General features: G+C 49.4%; 1 protein-coding gene across 1 annotated transcript; it reads left to right on the top strand.

The window, feature by feature from the left end:
• Positions 1–185: 185 nt before the first annotated feature.
• Positions 186–22,833, top strand: ABCB10 (ATP binding cassette subfamily B member 10; the record flags this gene model as incomplete). The annotated part of the gene is made up of 13 exons (XM_080717249.1): positions 186–684; positions 7,874–8,074; positions 9,664–9,866; positions 11,069–11,203; positions 12,344–12,490; positions 14,024–14,159; positions 14,839–14,934; positions 15,764–15,973; positions 18,037–18,116; positions 19,040–19,220; positions 20,842–20,885; positions 22,088–22,122; positions 22,602–22,833. The coding sequence occupies 13 exons, from the start codon at positions 186–188 to the stop codon at positions 22,831–22,833; spliced, it is 2,199 nt and encodes a 732-aa protein (XP_080573375.1).
• Positions 22,834–27,286: the final 4,453 nt, after the last annotated feature.

Consider the following 27,286-nt stretch of genomic DNA (forward strand, 5'->3'; position numbering starts at 1 on the left):
CGCTGGGGGCGCTGGCCGCCGGGGGTGTGCCGTGCGCGCCGGCCCGACGGGATGGGGCGGGTGGCAGCGGCTGGGGAGGGGCGGGCGGCGCGGCGTCCACGCCCTGCGCTCGGGGCGGGCCGGGGGGGTCCCGGAGCGCGCGGCGGGGCGGGCGGGCGGGCGGCGCTCTGGGCGGACGCGCAGCCATGCGCGGGGCCCCTGCCTGGCCGCTGCTGCTGCTGGCGCGGCGAAGTCAAGCCGCCCGCGGGTGGGCATCGCTGGCGCGTGCCTGGACCCCGACTCCCCACGCGTGGACATCGGCCCGTGCCAGGACCCCGGCTCCTTCCTCTTGGGCATCACCGGCCCGAGCCTTGATCCCGGCCCTCTGCGCGTGGACATCGCCGGCCCGTGCCTGCACCCCGGCCGCGCGGGCGTGGGCCCCGACCGTCAGCGCATGGACCCCGGTCCGCGCGTGGACCCCCGCGGCCCGTGTCCCGGGGCCCCCGCCGGCGCGGCCCGGGCTGCTGGAGCTTGCGAGCCCCGCTCGGGCCCCAGGGCGCTGGGCCGCCGTGCTCCAGGGCGGCGCTGCGGGGCCCGGGGCCGGGCAGCACGGGCCGCCTCGGAGCTCCGGGGACGCGGCGGCCCGGGGATCCGAGGCCCGGAAGCTGCTGGGGCTGGTGCGCCCCGAGCGCGGGAGGCTGGCAGGTAGGCGCCGCGGCGGGGAGGGCTGGCACCTGCTGAGGCCGGCCGAGTGCTCTGCTGGCCCGCGAGCGCCCTGCAGGGCCGGGCTGGGGCCTTTGGGTTGCCCCCACGGGCTTCAGGGGAGCGTTTACTTTGGAGCCTTCCCAGAATGAAATGGGCCCTTCCTCTGTTAAAAAAAAATAGATTCTAGCCGGGTGTGGTGGTGCACACTTGTAATCCCCGCACTTGGGAGGCTGAGACAGGAGGATCGCACAGGTTCGAAGCCAGCCCCAGCTACTCAGTGAGGCTCTCAGCAACTTAGTGAGACTTTGTTTCCAAATAAAATATTAAAAAGGTCTGGGAGTATAGCCAGGAGGTAGAAAGCCCCTGGGTTCCACCCCCAGTGGCACCAAAAAAAAAAAAAAAAAAAAATCGATTCTACCAAAACGTACCTACTTTGTGTTATGAATTTGCAGAACCATTTTGTTTATGTGTTTATTTCTGTACTAGGGTTTGAACCCAGGGGCGTTCTATCCCTGAGCTGTATCCCCAGCGTTTTCTTTATTTCATTTTTTATTTATTTAATTTTTGGTGGTACTGGGACTTGAACCCAGGGGGCATTCTACCTCTGACCTATATCACCCAGCCCTATTTTATTTTTTATTTTGAAACAGAATCCTGCTAAGTTGTAGAAGGTCTCCCTAAGTTGCTGAGTCTGAGGCCTCCAACCTATGATGTTCCTTTTTCAGCCTCCAAAGTCCTGGGATTACAGGCAGATGCCACCACCCCAGGCCCCACTGTGTATTTTGAAACAAGATCCCACTTTGTTGCTGAAGCTGACTTGGAACATATGATTGTCCTGTATCGGCCTCCCGAGCATTGGGATTATCTGCACACCTCCTGTGCCTGGCCATTTATACTGCTTTTAAAACATGACCTGGGTTAGGCAAGCTAATCAAACAGTATTTCACAAGATGAAGCCCAGAAGTCTGAGCCCCAGTACCTCGGCTGCCCTCTCAGCGACACGTGGATGGAGTGGGGAGTGTCTTAGATGGAGGAGCAAAGGATCTTCAGCCAGGCCCAGGTAGAGGGACAGAAACCCGTGTACTACAGAGTGTGTCTAGCACTCCTGGAAAGGGTCAGAGAAAGAGGGGAGATCCGGTTTTCTGCTGTATTTCTGCAACATGAGATGTTACGGTGTTTCAGGTGCTAGCAGGTATTCAGGGCCACCCCACCTGTCCCACCCTGCCCTCATGTGAAGACAGCCCTATACAGGCAAGGCCTGCACCTCCTTTCATTGTGAAAGCCTTTTGGGTCTGTCCTGTTGGCACCTTGAACGTACACTTGAGAAATAAGCCTGTAGTTGGCACGCAATTTTTTTTAAACAAAAATGTGTATGTTAGGAAGAAATCTGATGAAAACCATTAGAATGTATGGCTTTCTCAAAACCATTAGGCAGAACATCACAGCCAGTCTGGGTGCTGGTGTCTGTGGGAGTAAGAAGAAGTGGGGTCACTGTCAAATCTTAGCTGGTCACCCCAAGAGCAGCCTCCGGCATGGGCAGTCTGAAGTGCCGCAGGGTGTAGGGTGTATATCTTCAAGTGGAGAGACCAGGGAAGCTGTGGTAACCATGAGGAATTCCAGTGTTAATTTGTTGATTTTTAGGGGAAAAAAGCCCAAATTCTTTTTCAAACCTATTGGTTTATCCTTGAGTCATATCTGCCCATCATCTTTAGCACTTTGCTAAGAGTCAAGGACCTCATGGGTAGCGCTCAGGGGGCCATGAAGCGGGTCACCACTCTCCACTCCTGTCCCCTAGGAGCTGCTGTCTTCTGCCTTGTTCCCAGAACTGCAGCTGTCTTCTTGTCACTGGGCCAGGAGTTGCCAGAGCCCTTTAGCACTGATAACCCATACTCTTATCACTTAGCCCCTGGGAGCTTCAGGAAGCACAGGAGCCCCCAGGGAGTCACTCTTCAGCCTCCTGTGCCCGGCAGATAGGGAGGCCAGCTCCACCCTCAGAGGTCACAGTGCGTCCAGCCTGGAACTCCTCTGTAGGGCCTTGCTAGACTACACTTAGGCTGTGGGTGACCCCAGGGTGACCCATGGGTGCCTTTGGAGGACAGAGGGCACTCCTTGAACTCCTGATAAGGAGTTGTTTGAGATTGGGACCACTGTCAACGTGTGGACACTGGGAGCCAGGAGAGGATGGACAGTGCCCAGAGGTGCTGCTCTCTATTGCCCTGGGCAGGACTCAAGGCCAGGGGCGTGAGCTCTGAAGCAGGGAGTGTTCCAGAGAGCAGGCAGGTGCCGGTGCTGCAAAAGCACCTTATCTCAGAGATAATGCTTAGGTTCTGTGGCTGAGCTGTGAGATGCACTGTTTGGTATTGACCAGAGTATAAAAATGCAAATCCAGCTGGGTGTGGTTGTGCATGCCTGTAATCCCAGTACTTGGGAGACTGAAATTGGATCTCAAATTTGAGGACAATCAGCAAGTAGTGACACTGACCTCAACCTAGCAAGACCTTGTTTAAAAAATAAAAAATAGGATTAGGGATGAAACTCAGAGGATCACAGGCTTGAGAGGCCAACCTCAGCAGCTTAGCAAGACCCTCAACAACTTAGGGAGACCTTGTTTCAGAATAAAAAGAACTGAGAGTGTAGCTCGGAGATAGAATGCTCCTGGGTTCAATTCCCTGCACCCTTCCACACATACACACAAACATATCTGTTGGGCTTGATGGTGTATGTAGAGGCCAGCCTCAGCAGCTTAGCTAGACCCTCAGCAACTTAGTGAGATCCTGTTTGAAAAATAAAGACTTTAAAAGGGCTGGGGGAAGCTGGGCGTGGCGGCTCACGCTTGTAATCCCAGCATTCTGGAGGCTGAGACTGGAGGATTGTGTTTCGCAGACAGTCTCCCTACTTAGTGAGGTCCTTTGCAACTCAGTGAGACCCTGTTTCAAAATAAAGAATAAGAAATGTGGCTGAGGGTGTAGCTCAGAGGTAGAATGCCCCTGGGTTTCATCCCCAGACCCACAAAAAGGAAGGGGGCTGGGGGAGTAACTCAGACATAGAAAACCCCTGAGTTCAATTCCCAGAACACCACCAACAAAATCTAATTCTGAAAGGACAGAGGGGAAATTGTAAAACATTTATTAATTTTTATGTTGATTACATGCTGGCAGTATTTTAGATAATATTAGATCAAATAAAATGTTATTAGTGGGTGTGGTAATGTACACACAATCCTAGTACCTGAGAGACCGTGAGAGGAAGATCATAAGTTCAAGGCCAGCCTCAACAATTCAGCAAGACCCTGTTTCAAAACAAAAATAAAATAGGGCTGGGTTTGTAGCTTGGGAATAGAACCCAGGGCCTTCTGCCTGCCAGGCAGGTGCTGCGGCTAAGTCTCCAGCAGCCCTCTTCCTTTTTTTAATGTGGCACCTAGAAAGTTTCAAGTTGGATCAATGGCTCCCTTGGTCTTCCCTGCTGGGTAGCTCCACCTACAAGTCAACCCAGGAACCTGAGCCCTCTGTTGGCCCACTACCCCCAGCTGCTCTCCCACAAGACCCACCTTGTCCACGGCCTGCCTCCAGACCCCTGAACCCCAGCACCTCTCAAAGCCACAGTGGCTACCTCCCTGAGGCTGCCCATCCCCTTCTGTCCCCATCTCAGTGAGGAGCCTGCCCGTGACCCCTTGGCCCAGCCCCAGACACTGGTCATTCTTGCTCAGACAGACAGTAGTGGTAAAGGTCGACGCCCTGGTTGCCCGGAGCCTGGCTCTGTGCACGTGTCTCATCTGGTGCACACCACAGTTCAGTGGGTTAGTGGATGGCTTGCATTGCCATTTGTACTGAAGAGACTGAGGCACAGGAAGCTGACTGACTCAGGCAAGATCAGGCAGCAGGACGGAGAGCCGGGGTCTGATCGAACAGTCCCTGCCCTAATGGCCCTGTGACCCTCCTCGGCCCCAAGCTTCTGTCCTTTTTTAAGAGCTGATATCTCCTGCAGCCCTCTAGTGAATCTGTACTCATACCTCCTTTCCCCTTTCTTTGAAACCATGATTTAAAGCCAGGCGTGATGGAGCACACTTGTAGTCCCAGTACTCAGGAGGCTGAGACAGGAGGATGGCAGGCTCCAAGCAGCATCCACACCTTAGTGAGACCCTGTTTCCAAATAAGAAATAAAATCGGGCTGTGGTGTCACTTGGAGATAGGATGCCTCTGGCTTCAATCCCCAGTACCAAAAATGAAAAGAAATCATGATTCAGGAGTGTGGGGACTGGAAAATGCTTACATGTCTGTCGGGCAACAGCAGAGGAAGTGCACCAGGCACGCCGGGCAGGCAGGAGGCTTCCCATGGAGGACATAGCTGGAGAATCCCAGAGCCGAAGCCCTGCGTGTGCCCAGGGCTCGAGGTGGAGCCTGAAGCACAATCCTTGGTTGTTCGTTAATATTAGAAGCCCGCAACATGTAGTGCAACCTGGATTACAAGGTTCTGAGTGACCCAGCACATGCCTGTCATCCTAGTACTTGGGAGACTGAGACAGGAGGGTCACAAGTTCAAGGGCATCTTCAGCAATGTAGCGAGACCCTCGGCAACTTAATGAGACCCCATTTCAAAACAAAAAACTTAAAAAGGGCTGCGCATCTAGCTTAGAGGTAGAATGCCTCTGGGTTCAGTTCTTAACTACTAACCCTAACCACACACACAGCTGGAAAAGCCTTTGTTGTGCTGACATTCAACTTGTAAGAGAGACAGATGACAGCCAAACATGCTGCTGGTGTATGTTTTAGTCTGGCATGGTGGTACACTCCTGTGTGCCCAGACATTTGGGAGGCTAGGGTGAGAGGGTCACACAAGCCCAGGAGTTTGAGACCAGCCTGGGCAACATAGTGAGACCTGCCTCGAAATGAATGTGTGTGCGTGTACATGTTTAAGTGAATTAAAAAGTAATACCAAAGCCAAGTGGGGTGGCACAGGCAGGTAATTCCAGTGCTTGGGAGGCTGAGACAGGAGGATCACAGGTGTGAGGCAGGCAACCAGTATTTAGGGAGACCCTGTTGCAAAATTCAAAGGACTGGGAATGTAGCTCAGAGGTAGACTGCCCCTGGGTCCAGTCCCCAGTAATCCCCCCCAGAAAAAAGCACACCTGAGGGTATATCCCGGGACCAGACTGGATTCAGCCGCATCCCTCCTCTTTGCCACAAACATCATTTCTTTGTAGAACTCAGATGTGGGACATTTTGTTCATAAGATACAAATTATGACTGAGATTTAGAAGGCCAGAGGTGTGGGGAGGGACTGGCCTTGATCCTGCTCACATATGTGGTGCTTTGATCTGGGTGGGAGCCCTGTTAGGGGCTTTCCCTGCATCTTGCACTTTCATTCCCCTGGAGCCTGTCTCAGGGAGGCTGATGCTTTGATGGAAGAGCCTTGCCGTTTATGAGGATGAAATGGGCCTTGGCCAGATTCATGTTATCCAGTCAGGCTGCCATTATGGCTTTTAACCAGGCCTGACTTTCCTGGCTAGACTAGTGAGGATTTTGTTCTGATTCGAATTTATAGCTTCTTTTGCTAGAGTTCAGGTAACACATTCATTCAACAAATATAGACGGAGCTGTTCTGTACCTGTTGCTATAGGCAGCAGGGAAACAGCTGTGGGCAAAACAGGCCACAATCTTTTGTCCTGATGGAGAAACAGACAATAAACCAGGGACATATTTACAACACCAAAAAGAAGCCAAGCACAGTAGCACACTCCTATAATCCCAGCACTCAAGAGGCTAAGACAGGAGACACAGGCTCAAAGCCAGTGCATAGTACCTTAGTGAGACTCTTGTTTCAAAATTAAAAAATAAAATAGGACTGGGGAGATAGTCCAGAGGTAGAACGCCCTGGAGTCCAATCCTAACTGCTGCAATGCTCACGTGCATGCACGCGCGCACACACACAATGCCAGAGGTGAGAAATGTAGAAGGTACAGGGAGAGGAAGGGCAGCCCTGTGTGGGCCCTGTGATTTAAGAGCAGCCTCTAGCAGACCTGGGTGGGCGGCCCTAGAACAAAGCCCTCAGGGCAGTGTTCCCTACTTAAAAGGCTCACGTTTCTCTCAGGCTCTGCGCACACACTAAAAACCAGTGGGCATGCTTGTCTGTCATTTGTGAACTTTCCTAAGTAATCCCCTGGACTGTGGTGTGAGCATGAGCTACAGCAAGCAGAAGGCCTGGTCTGCAGAGTGCTGGGAGCATCCACCTCCCAGGCTCTCATGTCCACCAGGAAGTCTCACCATGGACCAGCCAGCTTCCTAACAGGTATCATGTAGGTAGTAATGTGCGCATGGTACCAAGCCAAAGGAACTCAGAAGACGGGGGCCCCCTTGCACCCACTATCCCAACACCACTCTTAGCAGGAGCTATGGTATTCCACAGATGTTCTGTGTCCTCTTTTACTTATTATTTTGAAACAGGGTCTGTCTACGTTGCTGAGGTTGGCCTTGAGCCTGAGATCCTCCTGTCTCGGCCTCCCAAGCACAAAGATTACAAGTCTGTGCCACCACACCCAGCTTCACTTTTTACTTAGAAACAGTCTTGCTAAGTTGTTGTCTCATTTAGTTGCTGAGGCATTCAGTCCTCTAACCTGCGATTCTCCTTTCTCAGCCTCCTAAGTATTGGGATTACAAACATGTAATGCCATGCCCAGCTCCTGGGGTTTGTTGTTGTTATTGTTGTTTGTTTGTTTTGCGGTACTGGAGATGGAACCCAGGGACATTCATTCTACCTCTGAGCCATACCCCCAGCCCTATTTTTTTTTTTTTTTAAATAGGGTCTTACTGAGTCCTCACTATGTAGCTGAGGCTGTCCAAGAACTACGATCCTCTTGTCTCCGCCTTCCGAATGCTGGGATCACAAGCCTGCACCTCCAGGCCCGGCTCCTGGATTTTTTTTAACCAGAGGTTGATCTTGATAGATATGTCAAGGAACTCTGGACAAAAGGTCACCTTGTCTGTGAACAGACTGTCTCCCTCATCACTGTCCTGCTTGTTCTAGGCCTGGAACCATTTGATCCTTACATTTGGCCAGCAGTTGGGGAAGAAAGGGCCAGGTCCTTACGGGCGGCCACCGAGGTCACCTCACAGTCAGGAAGCATGGAGGCCACGAGCCCAGTGCCTTCCTGCCACTGAGCGGCGTGAGCTGAGCCCTCTCTCCTGTCTTCCAGCTGCGGTGGGGTTCCTGGCCATGTCCAGTGTGGTCACCATGTCCGCCCCTTTCTTCCTGGGTAAGATCATCGACCTCATCTACACCAGCCCTACTGCAGACTACAGCCACAGCCTGACACGCCTCTGCCTGGGGCTCACCTGCGTGTTTCTGTGCGGGGCAGCCGCCAACGCTGTTCGTGTCTACCTCATGCAGACTTCAGGTCAGTTGAGCACCACACCAGGGAGTGAGTCGTCGGAGGAGGCCATGGGCCTGGAGGACTGCCGCGTTTCAGCGCCCACCCCAGCGCTCCCTCTCCTCTGGCATCAGTGGAGACGGACCCCAGTGGGCAGAGATGTCGACACTCTGGACCCTTCCAGGTGGAGGCTCTCCACTCTCTTTGTGCGTAGTTGGGGTTGGGCGGTGAGGGACAACACATTTGACTCAAAGGAGGCTGAGAACAAGACCTTGGCCGCAGGCTGGAGCCGCTTCCCGGAGTGGCAGAGGCCTGCTTTTCTTCTCCATGCACTTGGAATGGCAATCTCAGGAGTACTTGGGAGAAGCCTAGTTGTTAGCAGCCAGACAACTACCCCAACACACTCAGCCAGGAAACTGACTCCCAGTCTGTTGCTCTCCATGCAGCTAATCAAAGACTGTGGGGCTAATTAACTAGTCCTGGCCATTGGATAAGTCAATACAGAAAAGGTTGCCAGGGAGGAACAAAATTAGCTTTTAGAAATTAATACAATAAAATGCCTTTTAATAAAAAACATCTCAGTCGTGTTACATTTATATTATTATTATTATTATTATTATTATTATTATTTTATTATTATTATTATTATTTTGGTGGTACTGGGGTTCCTGGAAGCCCTTCTACCTCCGGGCTTCACTCCCAGACCTATTTTATATTTTTTGAAACAGGGTCTCTTACGCCAGCGCAGCTGGCTTCGAACCTGCGCAATCCTCCTGTCTCCGCCTCCCAAGCGCGGGGATTACAAGCGTGCGCCACCACGCCTGGCTATATTTTTATTATTTATGTTTATTGGTACTGGGGATTGACCCAGAGGCGTTCTAAATCTGAGCTATACTCCAAGCTCTTTTTATTTATTTATTTAATATTTATTTTTTGCGGTACTGGGGATGGAACCCATGGGTATTCTGCCTCCAAGCTACACCCCCACCCTGTTTTTTATTCTTTATTTTAAAACAGGGTCTCACTAAGTTGTGGAGAGCCTCACTAAGTAGCTGAGGCTGTCTGCAAACCTGTGATCCTCCTGTCTCAGCCTCCCAAATACTGGGATTATAAGTGTGTGCCACCACGCCCGGCTATTTATTTATTTATATTTGGTACTGGGGATTGAACTCAGGGACAGTCTACCTCTGAATTATTTACCTAGCCCTTTTAATTTTTTTTTAATTTTAAATTTTTTGTGGTACTGGGGATTGAACCCAGGGGCATTCTACCTCTGAGCTACATCCTCATAAGCTTTTTAGTTTTTGTTTTGAAACAGGGTCTCACTACGGTGACTGAGGCTAGCCTCAAACCTGTGATTCTCCTGTCTCAGCCTCCCAAGTACTGAGATCACAGGTGTGCCCCACTGCACCAGGCTTCATTAACACTTGCTTCTACTGTCTCCTCTCTTCAAGTGGTCACAGGTGAGACCATTAACATGCCGAGGCTTGAGTCAGGTTGTTCTTGCTGTGGAGTACACACAGCAGACATGCTCCATGGCCCAGCGACTGCTTCTGCTCCATCACGGAACAGGGTAGCTGGACCCACCCGGAGCACTTCTGTTTTTACTCTTGCAGGTCAGCGCATTGTGAACAGGTTGCGAATCTCCCTGTTCTCCTCTGTTCTGAGGCAGGAGGTTGCTTTCTTTGACAAGACACGCACTGGAGAATTGATTAACCGCCTCTCCTCGGACACTGCACTCCTGGGGCGCTCGGTGACTGAGAACCTTTCAGATGGGCTCAGGGCGGCAGCCCAGGCCTCCGTGGGCATTGGTATGATGGTATGTGGGCCCCCTCCCCTTGGGACCTTCCGCTCGGGGCTGGGCTGGGTCAGGCCGTTCTCACGTGGGAGCAACTGGAGGCCAGATGGTCTCCAGCACTGTCCTGGAGTCCTGGATGCTGTGGGGAGCAGGCGTTGCCTCCCCCGCCAGGCCTCCCAGCCTGTATTTCTCCAGAATGGGTGTTGCTTGCTTTTGAGGATGTGGGAGCAGAGCAAAGAACATCTATAGGGAAATCCTTGGTGGTGGAAGGTGGAGGAGCCCCCAAAGCCTTGGGGTGGAGGGAGGATCCGCCATAACTGAGCCGAGCCAAGGCTGGAGGACAGCAGTCCCAGCTTCTGTGCATGAGTGGACTGTACTTCTGCAAAAGAGTCTGTGCATGACCACTGCCCTCCTGCCCTGGGCTGGGGCACCAGCCTGTGTGGTCAGCTTGCCTCGTTTCCTGGGGCAGTGTTTGTATCCAGACCAGTGCTGCTGGCTTCTGGGAATGCAGGACATGCTCTTAATATTCTGTTAGCCACATTCAAAAAAGCAAAAGTTAATGGACAAGATTAATTTTTTATTTATTTATTTATTTATTTTGTTGGTGGAACCCATAGGCTTTCTACCTCCGGGCTATACTCCCAGTCCTATTTTTTATATTTTATTTGGAAACAGGGTCTCACTAAGTTGCTGAGAGCCTCACTAAGTAGCTGAGGCTGGCTTCGAACCTGTGCGATCCTCCTGTCTCAGCCTCCCAAGCGTGGGGATTACAAGGGTGTGCCACCACGCCCGGCTTAATTTTTGATTTTTGAAATTAGAACACTGAGCAAGGCATGGTGGTGCATGCCTGTAATCCCAGTATTTGGGAGGCTGAAACAGGAAGATCACAGGTTCTAGGCCAGTCTTGGCAACCTTGTGAGGCCCTCCGCAGCTTAGTGAGACCCTGTTTCAAAATAAAAAATAAAATGGGGCTGAGAGTGTAGCTCAGAGATAGAATGCCCCTGGGTTTAATTCCTAGCACCACAAAAAAGAAAGAGGAAGAAGAGGAGGAGGAAGGGGAGGGGGAGGGGGAGGAGGAAGAGGAAGGAAAAAGGAACCTGAAAAGCCATTTGAAACAGGAGGTAGAGCTTGGAGACAAGCCCTTCCTGGAGCTCACAGTGGACCGCCAGGTGGGTCTTGGCACCCCACATTAACAGATACCTCTTGATTTTTGTTCTTGACAGTTTTTTGTCTCGCCTGGCCTGGCCACCTTTGTTTTGAGTGTGGTGCCTCCCATATCTGTCCTTGCCGTGATTTATGGTCGATATCTGCGGAAACTGAGCAAAGCCACACAGGATTCCCTGGCACAAGCCACACAGGTAACAGCCTTCCTTCTCATGCCCGTGGTCTCTAGGGAACTGGGCCCAGAGAACAGAGCCAAGTGCGGGCCTTCCTTTCCCCACGTTGAACCCAGGGTCCCAGAGACAAACAGCCACCCCTAGGGGGAGTCCACCACATCCCAGAGCATATCCCGCCGGTCTCACCCAGTGCCAATGTCTGGCTTCTGGCCATCACTGCTCCTGGGAGGGCCAGAAAGCTAATCGTGTTGTGGAATTGTTTCTAGATGACTCTGGGCCCTTCATTAATTCAGTAAAGCTAGCTTTGCAGCACTGCATGGTATCCATCTTTTCACAAAACTAAAGGTGTGCAGTGGTACACACCTATAATTCCAGATACTCAAGAGGCTAAGGCAGGAGGATTGAAAGTTCTAGGCCAGCCTGGGCAAACTTAACCTTGGCTCAAAATAAAAATAAGCTGGTGGTACACACCTGTAATCCCAGTACTGGGAGGCTGAAACAAGAGGATCATAGGTTTGAGGTAGATTGGGATAAGGCAGAGGTTTAGTGGCAGAAAGCCCCTGGATTCAATCCCCAATACCACAAAAAATAAAATAAAAGGTCTGTGATGTAGCTCAGTGGTAGAGTGCTTGTCTCGCATGCATGAGGCCCAGGGTTTGGTTCCCAGTACAAAAAAAAAAAAAAAAAAAAACCACTGAAAAAAAGAAAAAATGTTTTCATGTTACAAGACTTATCACTGAAAAATATGAAACTGTAAAGGAGGATTCTGTCTGAGGATTAATGTCATTCATATTTTGGAGTCTGTCTGTCTTTTTCTCTGAATACATATATTTTCTTTCTGCCACCCTGACCCTATTTATCCATGTATCTGTGTATCATCTATGTATCAACCATCTGTCAATCAATCATCTACCAGTCATCCATCAGTCGATCACAGAATGTCATCTGTCAGCTCTCTGCCTGTCTGCTGTGTGCGGGTGTAGATGTATGCTTCCTGCGGTGGGACTGTGCTGTGTACCGGGCTCTGTAACCTTGTTCTGGCCTAGTCATGTTCCATGAGTGGCTTTCTTTGGGGAGCATTTTAAATGGGAATCACATTTTTGTTTTGCTTTCGATCGAAGTGGAAAGGAGTGACCTTCTCCCTGTGCCTGTCGCCCGCAGTTGGCTGAGGAGCGCATTGGGAACGTAAGGACCGTCCGGGCCTTTGGGAAAGAGCTGGCTGAGCTGGAGAAGTACTCGCACAGAGTGGACCATGTGATGCACTTGGCAGGGAAGGAGGCCCTCGCACGGGCTGGCTTTTTTGGAGCAGTGAGTAGATCATTCCAGGATGAGTGCAAAGACCAGATGTTTTGATTGTAAGAGATTTTTTTATTCTGTGACTCTTGACATAGTAGATGATAATTTTATTCTACTCCAAACCCAAAGAGTGACTATGTCACTGTTAGGAAAGCAAACCAACATCATTAGGGGAAGGGCAGCGAGTGTTGAGGCCGGCCCTGATTCTTGGCTGAGCTCTGCCTGGGCACGGGCTGCCAGCCATGTGGGTTTCTGGCTCTGCCTGTGACCTCTGGTGCTGGGCCAGCACTCTGTTTGAACAGGCTTCTGGGTCATTCTGATGAAGACAAATTTGAGGCCTGTTAGCTGGGCATGGTGGCGCACGCTTGTAATCCCCGCATTTGGGAGGCTGAGACTGGAGGATCATGGTTTATGAACAGCCTCAGCTATTTAGTGAGGCCCTCCACAACTTAGTGAGACCCTGTTTCAAAATAAAGAATAAAAAATAGTGCAGGGGGGCCGCGCATGGTGACGCATGCTTGTAATCCCCGCGCTTGGGAGGCGGAGACAGGAAGATCCTGCAGGTTCGAAGCCAGACTTGCTGGCTTAAGAGACCCTGTTTCTAAATTTAAAAAAAAAGTAAAAATAGGTCTGGGAGTGTAGCCCTGAGGTAGAAGGGTTCTAGCCCGGAGGTAGAAGGGTTCCAACCCCAGTACCACCAAAAAAAAAAAAAAAAATAGCGCAGGGGGTGTAACTCGGAGGTAGAATGCCCCTGGGTTCCATCCCCAGTACCGCAAAACAAAAAAATAAAAAATAAAAAAATTGAGACCTATTGAATATTAACCAGAATAACTTCCATGCACTTCAAGAAGGAAGTACAAAAAAGTAATCACAGCTAGGCACAATGGCCCACGCCTGTAGTCACTGCTTGGGAGGCTGAGACATAAGGGTTACAGCTTTGAGTTCAGCCTAGGCAACTTAATAGGACCCTCAGCAACATAGTGAGACCCTTCTTCAAAATAAACAATAAAAAGGGCTAGAGGTGTAGAATGCCCCTGGGTTTAATCATCCATACAAAAAAAAAAAGAAAGAAAGAAAAGAAAAGATCACAATGAGCCCACCGGGCAACGCGATAGAAAATTACCCTGTGGGCAAAGTCATGGCATGTCCAAAAGGGATTCAGTCATGTTCTCCATGAGTAACAGATTGAGAAACATCAGGCAGGAAGCTGCCCTTGCCAGAGTCCACGCCACACTCCAGCCACCTCATCAGAGCACGGGACCAGGAGCAGACCTTGGCTTGGCCTGCCCCTCTGCCAGGTCTTGCTGTCTTCTCTTGCAAGTTGAATAGGTAGCATGTAAGTTTCCATGGTGTCTAGATCACTCCCTTCAGTGCTGCAAATGTGCAAAACTTTATTTTGTTGGAAATCCAGATAAATTTAGTATCTGAAAAAGGAAGCCAGAATCCTCCCTCAGGCTTCTGCGCCCAGAAACCTTTGGCTCAGCCTGACCTCTGGGTTATTTTCTTTGTTTATTTTTTTTGTTTTGTTTTGTTTTTTCATGACAGACTGGGCTCTCCGGGAACCTGATCGTGCTTTCTGTCCTGTACAAGGGAGGGCTGCTTATGGGTGCTGCCCACATGACCGTAGGTGAACTCTCCTCCTTCCTCATGTATGCCTTCTGGGTCGGATTAAGCATCGGAGGTATGTCCTTTCAGCGGCTTGGGGACCTACAATTAAAAATCAGGTTTCCACCTGAACAGACATCTTCTATGTTACTCCAGCTGGCTGTTAGAGGAACCAGGAAGTTGTGACGAAGTGTGCCAGCCCTCCATTAGGACACTGGGCTGTGGGGCTCTCTTGCAGCCCAGCACTGCATGGAACAGCTTTCCTGGCCTGCTTTTAGGATGCTCACAGACTCTGGGAGCACAGGGTGGGCTGAGCAGCTGTGGACACAGAGACCCACAGTCTATGGCACCAACAGTGTTGTGACTACAAATCATTGCAGAGCGAAATTCCTTTTGAGCAAAGTCAGCCATAGGCACAACTGATGAACAATTTAAGATACTGACAAATTATAAGGTACATCAACAGGACTGCTTGCTTTCATCAGGAATCTCTTAGAGCTGGGTGCAATCCCAGTATTTGGGAGGCTGAGACAGGAGAATTGCAGGGTCTCACTAAGTTGCTGAGGCTAGCCTAGAACTTGTGATTCTTCTGTCTCGGCATCCCAGGTACTCAGATTGCAGGCAGAAATAGGTTTTATTAACTGGGTGTGCTGGAGCTTGCCTGTAATCCCAGTACTTGAGTGGCTGAGACAGGAGGATTGCTAGGCCTTTCCTGGTCCTGCTGCTGACCTGTGCACCTTGCTTCTCTTCCTCAGGCCTGAGCTCTTTCTACTCGGAGCTGATGAAAGGACTGGGTGCCGGCGGGCGGCTCTGGGAGCTCCTGGAGAGACAGCCCCAGCTGCCTTTCAATGGTGGGTCTAAAAGTGAACTGTTCAAATCTGGCTTTGGACAGTTAGACCAGCACCCTCCCTCCCCTGCAAACTGTGGGGCAGGGACAGGGCGGGCTTCCTTTGAGGGGGTGAGGAAGGATGGCTGGGGTCGGTCCCTGGAGGCCTATGACTGACACATGGCATGCACCTCTGGGCATTGGGGGTGGGTGGGGTACTTGTGCTAAGTGCTAGGGCCATCCACATCTCTCCTGGGGCTGGGGCTGGTCAGTTTGTGGAGGCTCAGAAGTGGACAAGTGGCGGCCGCTCTCCACCACTCACGAAATCCTAGGTGCTGTGGGGTAGACACAGGTCGAGCGGAAGCCTAGTATCATCCAGGGCAGTGGCCCCGGACATGCGCCCAAGGAGAGGCTGGGCTGCGGAGCCGAGCCCCTCCGGCCCCAGCTGTTGTACAGCACTCCCTAGTCATCGTCACGCTTCCAGAATGTTTATTTAGTGCAGATAAGACAGCTGTTCATCAGGAGCTACTCCAGGGCAGTGGTGTCGGGAGAGGCTGCCAGGCTTAAACCAGACTGCTCCGGGGGTGGATCTAAACTCCCCACTGTTAGCTCTGTGGCCCCGTGTCCTCAGCAATGTTGGAATCTCGGGGTTGTAAAATCAAACAGGACCATATAAACATGGCACCTTGTACGTAGTAGGTGCAGGGTAGACCCAGGTGAACTGTAGACGCAGGCCTGCACCTGGCTGCCTGGGGCCACCTGCCCACCGTCCATCCTCAGACAAGCTGGGGAGCTGCCTTCTGCTGTGAATTTGCTTTCTGCTTTACGGGATTCGTGTCCCTCTTGTGTTTCAGAGGGGATCACTTTAAGTGAGAAAAGCCTCCAGGGCGCCCTGGAGTTTAAGAACGTGCACTTTGCCTACCCGGCTCGCCCAGAGGTGCCCATATTTCAGGACTTCAGCCTTTCCATCCCGTCGGGCTCTGTCACAGCACTGGTTGGCCCCAGTGGTTCTGGCAAATCAACAGTGGTCTCACTCTTGCTGCGCTTGTACGACCCCCTCTCTGGTAAGTGACGTGGCGCTCTCCCAGGCCCCCCCATGCAGAGGCCTTCTCAGGTAAAAGGCATCCTCTGTAGGTGCCAGAGCTGTCTGGTGGGGTTCAAGTCCAGAACCACCACTTTCCTCCGAGGCCGTCCTCGGGTGTTCCCCAGCCGGGAGAGGGGTGTGCTGCAGAGCACGGTTCCCTAACTCTACTCTGCCATTCATGTGCTGGCACAGGAGCCCTAGAGAACCCTGGAGCCTTCTGAGCTTCTGCCTGTGAACCATGTGGTGGTTATTGTAAAAGTAGTGACACTGGAAACCAGTGGTTCATGTCCACACAGTGGCTCTATTGAAACTGTTCTAGACTAGTGAGGTTTTTCCTCATTCTGATTTTAATTTTATTTTTAACTGGATTAGACCATGTTTAAGAGCAAAAGCACATGGTTTGACTTCTTTACATCCTGCCTGGAGTGGGTAATATATATGTATCCTTTTGGTTTTGGATTGAGAAAGCAATCTTTGTCATCAAGTCAATGACTTTGAGTGGAATCAAATCATGAGTTTAAAAAGAGTGTCTTTGTAAGCCAGGCATGGTGGCACATGCTTGTAATCCCAGCACTCAGGAGGCTGAGACAGGAGGATTGCAGTTCAAGGACAGCCTCAGCTACTTAGTGAGGCCCTTTGCAACTCAGTGAGACCCTGTTTCAAAGTAAAGAACAAGCCGGGCGTGGTGGCGCACGCTTGGAAGGCGGAGACAGGAGGATCGCTCAGGTTCAAAGCCAGCCATGCTGGTTTAAGAGACCCTGTTTCCAAATAAAAATATAAAAAAATAGGTCTGGGAATGTAGCCTGAAAGTAGACGGGTTTCCAGGAACCCCAGTACCACAATAATAATAATAATAATAATAATAATAATAATAATAATAACAACAAAAAAAAATAGGTCTGGGCTGTGGCTTAGAGGTAGAATGCCCCTGGGTTCTTTGTCTAGTGTCTTTGTCTCGTGCTTTTGGGTGTAAACTGTGTGAGCTGGTATGTGTTGGGTAGTTGCTTGAATTGTACACGCTGACCTGCAGGATCGCCACCTTGCTAGGATGGGTTTCTTACTCTTTTTGACTCTGGAGCCACTATCATGATTCACTGTTAAATTGCAGTAAGACTGAGTCTTTAAAACTCCTAGTAGTTAGGTGGATACAGAGCAAAATCAAAGTTTTGCATCTCTGCTACCCTCAGCACAGTGAATAAGCCCAGGGCTGGGGAAGCTGCCCTGCACATCTGCCTTGTGCTCCTGTGCTGCCTCAGGAGCAGCAAGACCTCAGGGTTGGCCAGTTGCAAACCTTTCCAGCTGACTTGTACAGTCCCACAGCACTGTACAAGCACTGTACAATTGAGGAGGAAAGACGGTTCTTACGTTGTCCCTGTCCTCATGATCACCACGCACAGAATGCCCTCAACGTGTAGGATGAATTCTCTCAGGAGAGGCCATTAAGTTAGCATCTGATTATTTAAGATCTCTGCCATAATGTCATCAGACTCCTAGTAGCAGATAACAGATTCCCCTCCAACTAGGTTTGCACAGAAGGGGATATTTTAAGGAATGATGACAGCTGGCAGAGTGGACAAAGTAAATCCCAGTTTGAACTTCCAGGGTGTTTTGGAGAGCTTCAACCCAGAACCAGGCCTCTGAGGTCACTGCTGACATTGGCACAGTCGGGAGCTGCAGAATTAGGCAGCCACTGCCCAAACTGTGCCCCTTGTCCAGTATTAGTACCAGCAAATGCACCGTGAACACCCGTTACCATGCAGCTGACTGCACAGGTGTCCCATTGTGGAACCCCGCCTCACCAGGTGTCCAGGGAGCGCCCTATGACCTGGGGGCCCCGGAGGGTGAGCTGGACAGGCTCATCACCCACAACCAGAGCGAGACCTAGACTTGGTCCACCCAGAAGGCTCCTCTTAGCTCCAAGATTCCATAAAACATGTTGGATTTGGATTCCGTTTGGAGCTTTGGAGAATGTTCCTAGCCCTGAGATTCTCCACTGGGTCACTTGTGTGTCCATCATTGTGACTGCGTTCTCTCCTCCACCAGGAACTGTCAGTCTTGATGGCCATGACATCCGCCAGCTCAGCCCAGTCTGGCTGAGATCCAAGATCGGGACCGTCAGCCAGGTAGGAAGAGAGGCTCTGTCCATCTCACGCCCTCCAAAGCTGCGCCCGACCTTTGTCTTTCCTCTTGATCTTACACTTTTCAAGAGAGGAGGAATACGGGTTTTCCAGATGCATTAAACTCACCTCACAGGGCAGGGGGCTGGCCATTTCCCAAGGACCCTCAGCACTTTATTTTTAATTTTTTAATTTTTTTTTTGCGGGTCTGGGGATGGAACCCAGGGGCATTTGACCTCCGAGCTACACCCCCTGCCCTATTTTTTATTCTTTATTTTGAAACCGGGTCTCACTGAGTTGCAGAGGGCCTCACTAAATAGCTGAGGCTGCCCGCGAACCACGATCCTCCGGTCTCAGCCTCCAGAATGCTGGGATTACAAGCGTGAGTTTCCAAATAAAAATATAAAATAGGTCTGGGAGTGTAGCCTGGAGGTAGAAGGGTTTCCAGGAACCCCAGTACCCGCCCCCCCAAAAAAAGAGTCTCCAGGGTAGGTTTATGCAGGACAAGTAGTAGAACCGATAAAAAGAGCCCCATTCCTGGGAGCACATTGAGTTATTCCTTGAGTCTAGGTTTAGATACTGTGCCAAGTCCCACTGTGTTTATTTATTTATTTATTGCAGTGCTGAGGATGGAACTCAGAGACATTCTACCTCTGAGCTACACCCCCAGTCCTATTTTTTTTCTTTACTGAGTTGCAAAGGGCCTCGCTGAGTAGCTGAGGCTGGCCTCGAACCATGATCCTCCTGTCTCAGCCTCCCGAATGCTGGGATAATAAGCGTGCGCCACCATGCCCAGCTGTTTTTTTGCTTTTATAAAATTTTTATTGGTGCATTTTAGCCTCACATCATAATAGTCCTACTGCATTTAGTAGGCGTGTCTGAACCTGCCTTTATGTTTGTGACAAATCTGTTTCATTTCCAATGTTCAGGAGCCAATTTTGTTTTCTTGCTCCATCGCTGAGAACATCGCCTATGGAGCCGACAGCCCGTCCTCGGTGACTGCACAGCAGGTGCAGAGGGTGGCCGAAGTAGCCAATGCAGCCGGATTCATCCGCAGCTTCCCCCAGGGCTTTGACACTGTGGTGGGAGAGAAGGGCGTCCTCCTGTCAGGTGCGTCTGTCGGTGTCGGTCTGCATGTTGTTGTTTATTGCTAGACGGTGCTGGTCTGCTCTTGCTCCAGGAACTCTGCACACATTTCCAGAGTGTGTCGCTGCTTGGGTTAGGTTTCATCCCTAGAGTTAGTGAAAGTAACCTCATCGCTTTTTAAAATCTCGGGTGTGTGGACAACTTCCTGATTTCCTTAGCTTTCTACCCCAGGTGTGTCCCCCAAATTCCCACTGAGCCACAGCAAGCGAGCTTCTTCATCTAAGAAAGCATGTGTTTTGCTCCCTGAGACTTGGAGAATTGTAAGGAGGAGGCAGATCTGACTGATGATCTGACCAACGGCCACATGGCCTGCCTGGGGGGCAGAGACCAGGTCTCCTGCCACAGTTGTACTTTGCCTATGAGACTGGGGGCTAGGGGGCTGTCTGTAAAGAACAGAGAGTAAATAGTTCAGGTCTTAACGGGCTACACATCATCTCTGTCACATTTTTCTGCATTTTTTTTTAAAAAAACAACCCTTTTAAAATAGACAGCCAGGAGTGGTGGTGAATGCTTGTAATCTCAGTACTTGGGAGGCTAAGAGAGGAGGATCGCAGGTTCAAAGCCAGCCTTGGCAACTTAGCAAGGTTCTCAGCAACCTAGTGAGACCCTGTTTCCAAATAGGATATAAAATCAGGCTGGGGGTGTATCTCGGAGGTAGAATGCCTTTGAGGCCAACCCTCAGTACCCAAAAAAATATATATGTGTGTATATATGTATACATATATAGAAGACACTCTTAGCTTGAGAGCTGTGCAGAAACAGGCCCCTCCAGACCTGGCCTGCAGGTCATGCTTTGTTGAATAGCTTCATTCCCCTTAAGACCAGACCAGCTGACCTCAAGTTGTGGACCTGTGTTCTCAGGAGGGAAGGAGGACTTATTTTGATTGGCTTTAAAATGCACAGTTAGGACCAGCAAGTAGAACAGTAGTCCTCCCTACCTTTAATGTTGGCTTGCCATTGCACCACATAGAATTTAAAACATAGGTTGCGTTTATTGTGCCTGATTTTTAAGCCAAAGACAGTAGACGAGTAGCTGGTTTTAGTGGATTTTGAACACTCCAGGAGTAGAATCACACCTGGCTTTGTGACCAGCTCTGTCTGAGCCAGGTCCTCAGGCAGACACTGGCTCAAGCAACCTGTGGTACAGCTGCCAGCACAAAGGTGTGCGGCTCATCTTCCACACATCCCTGCTCTGGGATCGTCTTCCAAACATCCCTGCTCTGGGGAAGCTCCCATGTGTCCTCCCCTCTAGCAGGATTCTCAAGCTCCACCTCACAAATAAGCCATGGTTCTGATACATCTGTGTCCTGGGAGGAAGGGGGACACCTAACAGAGGTTTCCACCTGCTGGCTGGCCCCAAGACGCCCCCTGCTGGCTGCTCTGGGGAGCTGCCAGGGCTCTCACCTGCTACAGTCAGTTGCATGTGGCACGCCCCTCCTGGAGGAAGAGAGGTGCCGCCAGCCACGCCTCACCAGGAAGCCCCTCCTAAGTGGTCTCGCTAACCTAAGTGGTCTCGCTAACCTAAGTGGTCTTGCTAACCTAAGTGGTCTTGCTAAGGCTTTGCTGTCCGTGCTGTTTTTGACAGGTGGGCAGAAGCAGCGGATTGCAATTGCGCGAGCTCTGCTGAAGGTAAGCCTGATGCCACCGATGCCTTCTTGGAAATACGAGCTTCTCCTTTGCTGTGGCTCTGGGGATTGAGCCCAGAGACACACTGTGTCTGACTTGTTTTCAGCTCTTCCGTCATTCACTTATCCTGGACATTTAAGAGTTTGTTTTTATCCCAGCATTCGGGAGGCTGAGACCAGAGGATCGCACTTCACAGACAGCCTCAGCTACTTAGTGAGGCCCTCTGCAACTCAGTGAGACCCTGTTTCAAAATAAAGAATAAAAAATAGGGCTGGGGGTGTAGCTCAGAGGTCCAATGCCCCCGGGTTCCATCCCCAGACCCACAAAAAGAAAAAAAAAAGTTTGTTTTTAGCAGAGCATGGTGGCACACACCTATAATCCCAGCACTTGTGGAGGCAGAAACAGGAGGGTCTCAGGTTCTAGGACAGACTCAGCAACATGGCAGACCCTTAGCAACCTAGTGAGACCCTGTTTCCAAATAAAGTAAAATAGGTCTGGGTTATAGCTTGAAGTTGAATGCCCCTGAGTTCAATCCCTAGTACCAAAAAAAAAATTATGTACATACATACATACATACATACATACATACATATATATATATATTACTAGGGATGGAACCCAGAGGCTTTCTACCTCTGGACTATACTCCCAGACCTATTTTATATTTTATTTGGAAGCAGGATCTCACTAATTTGCTGAGAACCTCACTAAGCTGAGGCTTGCTTCAAACCTGTGCACTCCTCCTGTCTCAGCCTCCCAAGTGCGGGATTACAAGCGTGCGCCACCATGGCTGCAAAAAATAATTTTTTAAAAGAGAATTCATTTTTTCTTTTTTTAAAATAGTTTTATTGAGCTATAATTCACATGTACATAATTAATCCACTTAAATACAACTCCGTGGTTTGGGGTAAGCTGAGTCGGTGTGTCACCATAACTTCAGGGCCTCCACTTTAGTACCAGCCCCTCTGTTTCCTCCACTGACCCAGCCTCACTCGCCCCCAGTGTGTCTTCTGTCCACAAATGTGTATTCTCCACACTTGGCATAGGCGGAGTCACACAGCCCACAGTCCCTCCTGTCTGGCTTCTCTGAGCATAGTGTTCTCCAAGCACATCTGAACATATCAGGATGTCATTCCGTTTCATTACTGAGAGCGTGAATTATTAATCAAAATCTTGTTTTCATTTACAATTTTTTCCTTCTTCAGAATCCTAAAATTCTCCTCCTGGATGAAGCAACCAGGTGAGGATGTTTTAGTTACATGCGTGCTGTATTAGAGTACGTCTTGTGTGCGTGTGTGTGTGTGTGTGTGTGTGTGTGTGTGTGTGTGTGTGTGTCCATGAGAGAGAATGTCTTATTGCATTAGAGGTACCTGCAAAGCGAATCCATCAGTACAGTGAGGGGATTTGGATGGGTAATTACAGCCAGAGGCAGTGGGCAGATGGGTCACCATTCGGGGGCTCTGGCTCTGGTCCAGGCATGCCTGCAGTGGATGCTGGTCACCCTGTGGTCAGCACTAAGAGGCGTGCCTTTCCACTTAGATCTCAGCATTGGCTGTGTAAGGGTCCCACCCTACCTTCTCACATACCCTTCGCCCAGCACTGAAAGCGTTATCCAAGTAGAAATTCACTGCTAAGGAAGGGCCAGAGCGTGGACCCGGCACATGAGTGAACAGCCTGTAGCACTCATATCTCTGCTTCCTCCGGTGTGACCCACGCCAGTGCCCTGGACGCTGAGAACGAGCGCCTGGTGCAGGAGGCTCTGGATCGCCTGATGGAGGGGAGAACCGTGCTCATCATCGCCCACCGCCTCTCCACCATCAAGAGCGCTAACTTCGTTGCTGTTCTTGACCGAGGGAAAGTTACTGAACACGGGAGACATGAGGAGCTGCTCGCAAAGCCAGACGGGACATACAGAAGACTTATGAACAAACAGAGTCTGCCTCCAGCATAGTGACTGGTGGGCTGGAATTGAGAGACTCGAGGCAAAACAGCATTGCAGAGACTATGAAATCTTGAATCACATTTCAAGTTACTTGAAATATCTATTTTTTCCAAAGTATGTAAAATATTATTTCAAAATGTACCTGTTCTCAAGACCTTTTTATTCAGAGCTTTAATAATTGCAACTTTCTAAGTGTTCATAGCACTGAAATTATTTTCGGGGTTTTATACTCTCCTTTACCTCAGAATATTTTAGTTAATATAGCACGGCACCTCATTTTCTTTTGTCTGTTCTTAAAGATATTATTAAATGACAACCTTCAAAATGGAATTATAAATTTTTAAAAAACTGATTTTATTTATTTATTTATTTTTTTTTTTTGGTGGTCCTGGGGATGGAACCCAGGGGGCTTCTACCTCCAGGCTACACTCCCAGACCTATTTTATATTTTATTTGGAAAGAGGGTCTCTTAAGCCAGCGAGGCTGGCTTCGAACCTGCGCGATCCTCCTGTCTCAGCCTCCCAAGCATGGGGATTACAAGCATGCACCACCACGCCTGGCAAAAACTGATTATTTTAGACCAGTGTAGAAAACTCTGTGACATACTTCGGGTCTAATTTTTTTTTTTTTTTTTTTTTTTGGTACTGGGAATAGAACCCAAGGGCATTCGACCTCCAAACTACACCCCCAGCCCCATTTTTTATTCTTTATTTTGAAACAGGGTCTCACTGAGTTGCAAAGGGCTTCACTAAGTAGCAGCTGAGGCTGTCCACAAACCGTGATTCTCCTGTCTCAGCCTCCCAAATGCTGGGATTACAAGCATGTGTGCCACCTTGCCTGGCTACTTCAGGTCTTATTTTACTAGATAAGAGTAACAGAAAATGAAAGTCTAGCCCTCACTGTACCTGATAATCTCATGAAATGCACCTGTCTAACATGCAGACAGAAACATGTTAGGGTAAGAGGGCAGGGAGGGAATGTTTGTGTGCCCGTGCCCACGTCTGCAGCAGTGTGAATCCAGGCCTGTGTCCTATGGGGTGTGACTGCATGTGCTCAAGCTCAACTTTCGGCACCTGGAACCCTCATGTGTTTTAAAAGGGGGAAAGTGCCAGCCTTTGAACAGAGAAGCTCCCGTTTTCCTTATCCAGATGTTCATTTTTAAGAGTACTTTTGGGAAGGAAGGCACAAACTGTTAGGTATGTACAATCAAGAAAACAGATAAAAATAAAGTTTGCATTGGAGTTGTCTCAGGAATATATTTTGAAAATTATCTGTCAAAAACATAATTCCCGAGCTGGGCGTGGTGACACACGCTTGTAATCCCCGTGCTTGGGAGGCAGACAGGAGGATCGCGCAGGTTTGAAGCCAGTTTCTCTGGCTTAGGAGACCCTATTTCCAAATAAAAACATAAAAATAGGTCTGGGAGTGTAGCCCGGAGGTAGAAGGGCTTCCAGGAACCCCAGTATCACAAAAAACCCCATAATTCCCAAATTAAACTTTACATTTTAATACTTTTGAGATTTTCTTAAGGCTAAAATATGAATAATATAGCTATAATCTTTAGCCTTAGGTTTTTTTTCTCTTTGTGGTACAAGGGATTGAACACTGAGGCTACAGCTCAATCCTTTTTAATTTTTGTTTTGAAACAAGATCTCACTAGAAACAAGTTGCTGAGGCTAGTCTTGAACCTACAATCCTCCTGCTCCCAAGTACTGGAATTACAGGTGTGCACCACCAGGCACAGCTAGTCTTACAACATTTGGAGAAAGTTTAGAAGCCCTTACTTCTCCACAGAATAACAAGGAGACTGAAGGTTGTGGCACTGTCCTGAGAAGACATTAGTAGCCTTTCCCCTTTTTGTGGTTGTAGTCTTCCTTACCTGAACATCTCATGATCCTGGAGCTGTGCTGACAGGCACGTGTCCTATTCTGTATCGGTGCTGCGAGTGTGCTTGTGTCTCAAGAAGTGCTTTGCTAACTGAGGGTGTCAGATGTGGGTGCACGTGGATCCCCCATGCCCAAGTGTCCATTAGTCCTGACCATACAGAAGAAGGAACCACCATTACCTGCGAAGCAGAGTATTACAGCTTGCTCCACATAAGGGCACTTATTGCTGAATGGAATTCGTCAGTGGATGAGACTGCAGTGTGCCCCGAGACAGTGCACCATGACAGTCACTGTAACACGCGGCCCGAGCATTCTTTATTTTGTGTTGCAGTGTGGTTTTCCGAAGACAAACCAAATAGGAGGTCAGGTCCTAGGGAAATCTCTGTTCCACACAAGCATTTCAAAAATTGAAATTGATGCTTATAAATCAAACTTTACATTTTAATACTTTTTAATTTTTTTTCTAATATAAAATGTTGAAGTGTATCTTTAAGCAACATTTTATATCACAGATTAAAATTTATAGTAAGCTTTACCTGTGTCTGTCACCTCTAGTAACACTCTGTACTACATTCCGTTTCCTACTAGAATTTGCTATAGGCTCAGGAATAAAGAAAAATCTAACTTTACAAATGTAGAAAGTGAGTCATAATTGGAAGTTCCTTTCCTTCCCTTCCTGCTGAAGATCACTGATGTCTTCACTGGTGTGCTACCTATAGTCTTCACTGGTGTGCTACCTATAGTCTTCACTGGTGTGCTACCTATAGTCTTCACTGGTGTGCTACCTATAGTCTTCACTGGTGTGCTACCTATAGCTGTTCTGCCGAGTTGCTTCAGTTTGGTGAGTGTTCTGTTTTCTAAATCTCATTACTAGGCATATACCTGGACTCTGGGGGTGTTCCTGTTCAAGAATGAATAAAATAGCTCCTTAAGAAACAGCTATGAGCTGGGTGTGGTGGTGCACGCTTGTAATTCCAGCATTTGGGAGGTTAAAACAGGAGGATCGCGGTTCACAGACAGCCTCAGCTACTTAGTGAGGCCCTTTGCAACTCAGTGAGACCCTGTTTCAAAATAAAGAAAAATAGGGCTGAGGGGCTTGGAGGAGAAATACCCCCGGGTTTCATCGCCAGTACTGGGGGAAAAGAAAACTTGCTATGTCTGAGCTGGGAATGGTGTCACATGCTTTTAATTCCAGTACTTGGGAGGCTGAGACAGGAGGATCCGAGTTTGTGGCCAGCCTCAGCTATACATAGTGAGGCCCTCTGCAACCTAGTGAGACCTTGCTTCAAAATAATGAATAAAAAAATAGGGCTAAGGGTGTACCTCAGAGGCAGAATGCCCCCAGGTTCCATCCCAGTACTGCACACACACAAAAAAAGAGCTATGAACACAAAAGTATCGTATAGAATAAAAATGGAGAGGACAGGATAAGGAGACATCTGGCCTGTGGAAAGTTCACTGAGAGGCAGCACCAAAGACAATGCATGAGGCAGACAGGTACCTGCTGGGCTGAGGGGCAGGGCAGGCAGCCCAGGAGATACAGTGCCCTGGCTGGAAGGGGAACAGGGGGCTTCTTATTCTTGCAGTGTGGAGTGCAAGCGGGAATTACTAGAGCAGAAAGGGGAAAGCCAGCCAAAGTTAGACCACAAAGGCCGTGACAGAGGTGGTGACAGCCCTGTGGGCTCTTTCTAGAATTTTTTGAGGAGGGAAATTAAAGTTAATAAACAGGTTGGTGTAGCTTTAACAATTTTTATTACAAAATCAGTAGGAAATAGAAAGGGAAGAAAAAACAGCATGCTGGAAAGCCTGAAAATGAAACTTCCCTGCTTCCCCATCCCTTGCCTTTAAATAAAGATTTTATATTGTTATGGTCTTATCAGCGTTACCAAGGCAACAGGCTAGTAACTTACTTTTTTTTTTTTTTTTTTTTTTTTTTGCAGGTCTGGGGATGGAACCCAGGGGGCATTTGACCTCTGAGCTACACCCCTGCCCTATTTTTTATTCTTTATTTTGAAACCGGGTCTCACTGAGTTGCAGAGGGCCTAAGTAGCTGAGGCTGTCCGCGAACCGTGATCCTCCAGGTCTCAGCCTCCCGAATGCTGGGATTACAAGCGTGCGCCACCACGCCTGGCTTAGTAACATACTTTTAAATTTTGTGTATGTGTGTGTGTGCTAGGCCGTGTCTTTGTCTCCGGAGAGTGTGCTTACTAAGTGCAGAGGTTAATGATTTATCTTTTCCCACCTCTGCTGTGTTGGGTTATGGTGGTTGGCCATCAATTATGGGTGAGGCCGCACTTAAGAGTTTACCTTTTCTATACCCAGGCCAGGTCACAATAAGAGGAGGTAAACAGGCGCTGATTGCCTCTGTGTATTTCTAAGGCCAAAGGCCTCAGTTGCCTCTAGGGCTTCTAAGGCTGAAGGCCGTGATTTCCTTTACTTTCTTACTATAGGTTAATCATCAGGACAAAGGGCGCGGTGTGTGTGTGTGTGTGTGTGTGTGTGTGTGTGTGTGTGCAGTGTGACAGTTGCCTCCCCTCCCGCCTGAGTGCCTGTGCAGCACCCAGGATCGACTGCTT

This window comes from Muscardinus avellanarius (assembly GCF_963383645.1).
Source record: "Muscardinus avellanarius genome assembly, chromosome: 20".
Taxonomy (NCBI): domain Eukaryota; kingdom Metazoa; phylum Chordata; class Mammalia; order Rodentia; family Gliridae; genus Muscardinus; species Muscardinus avellanarius.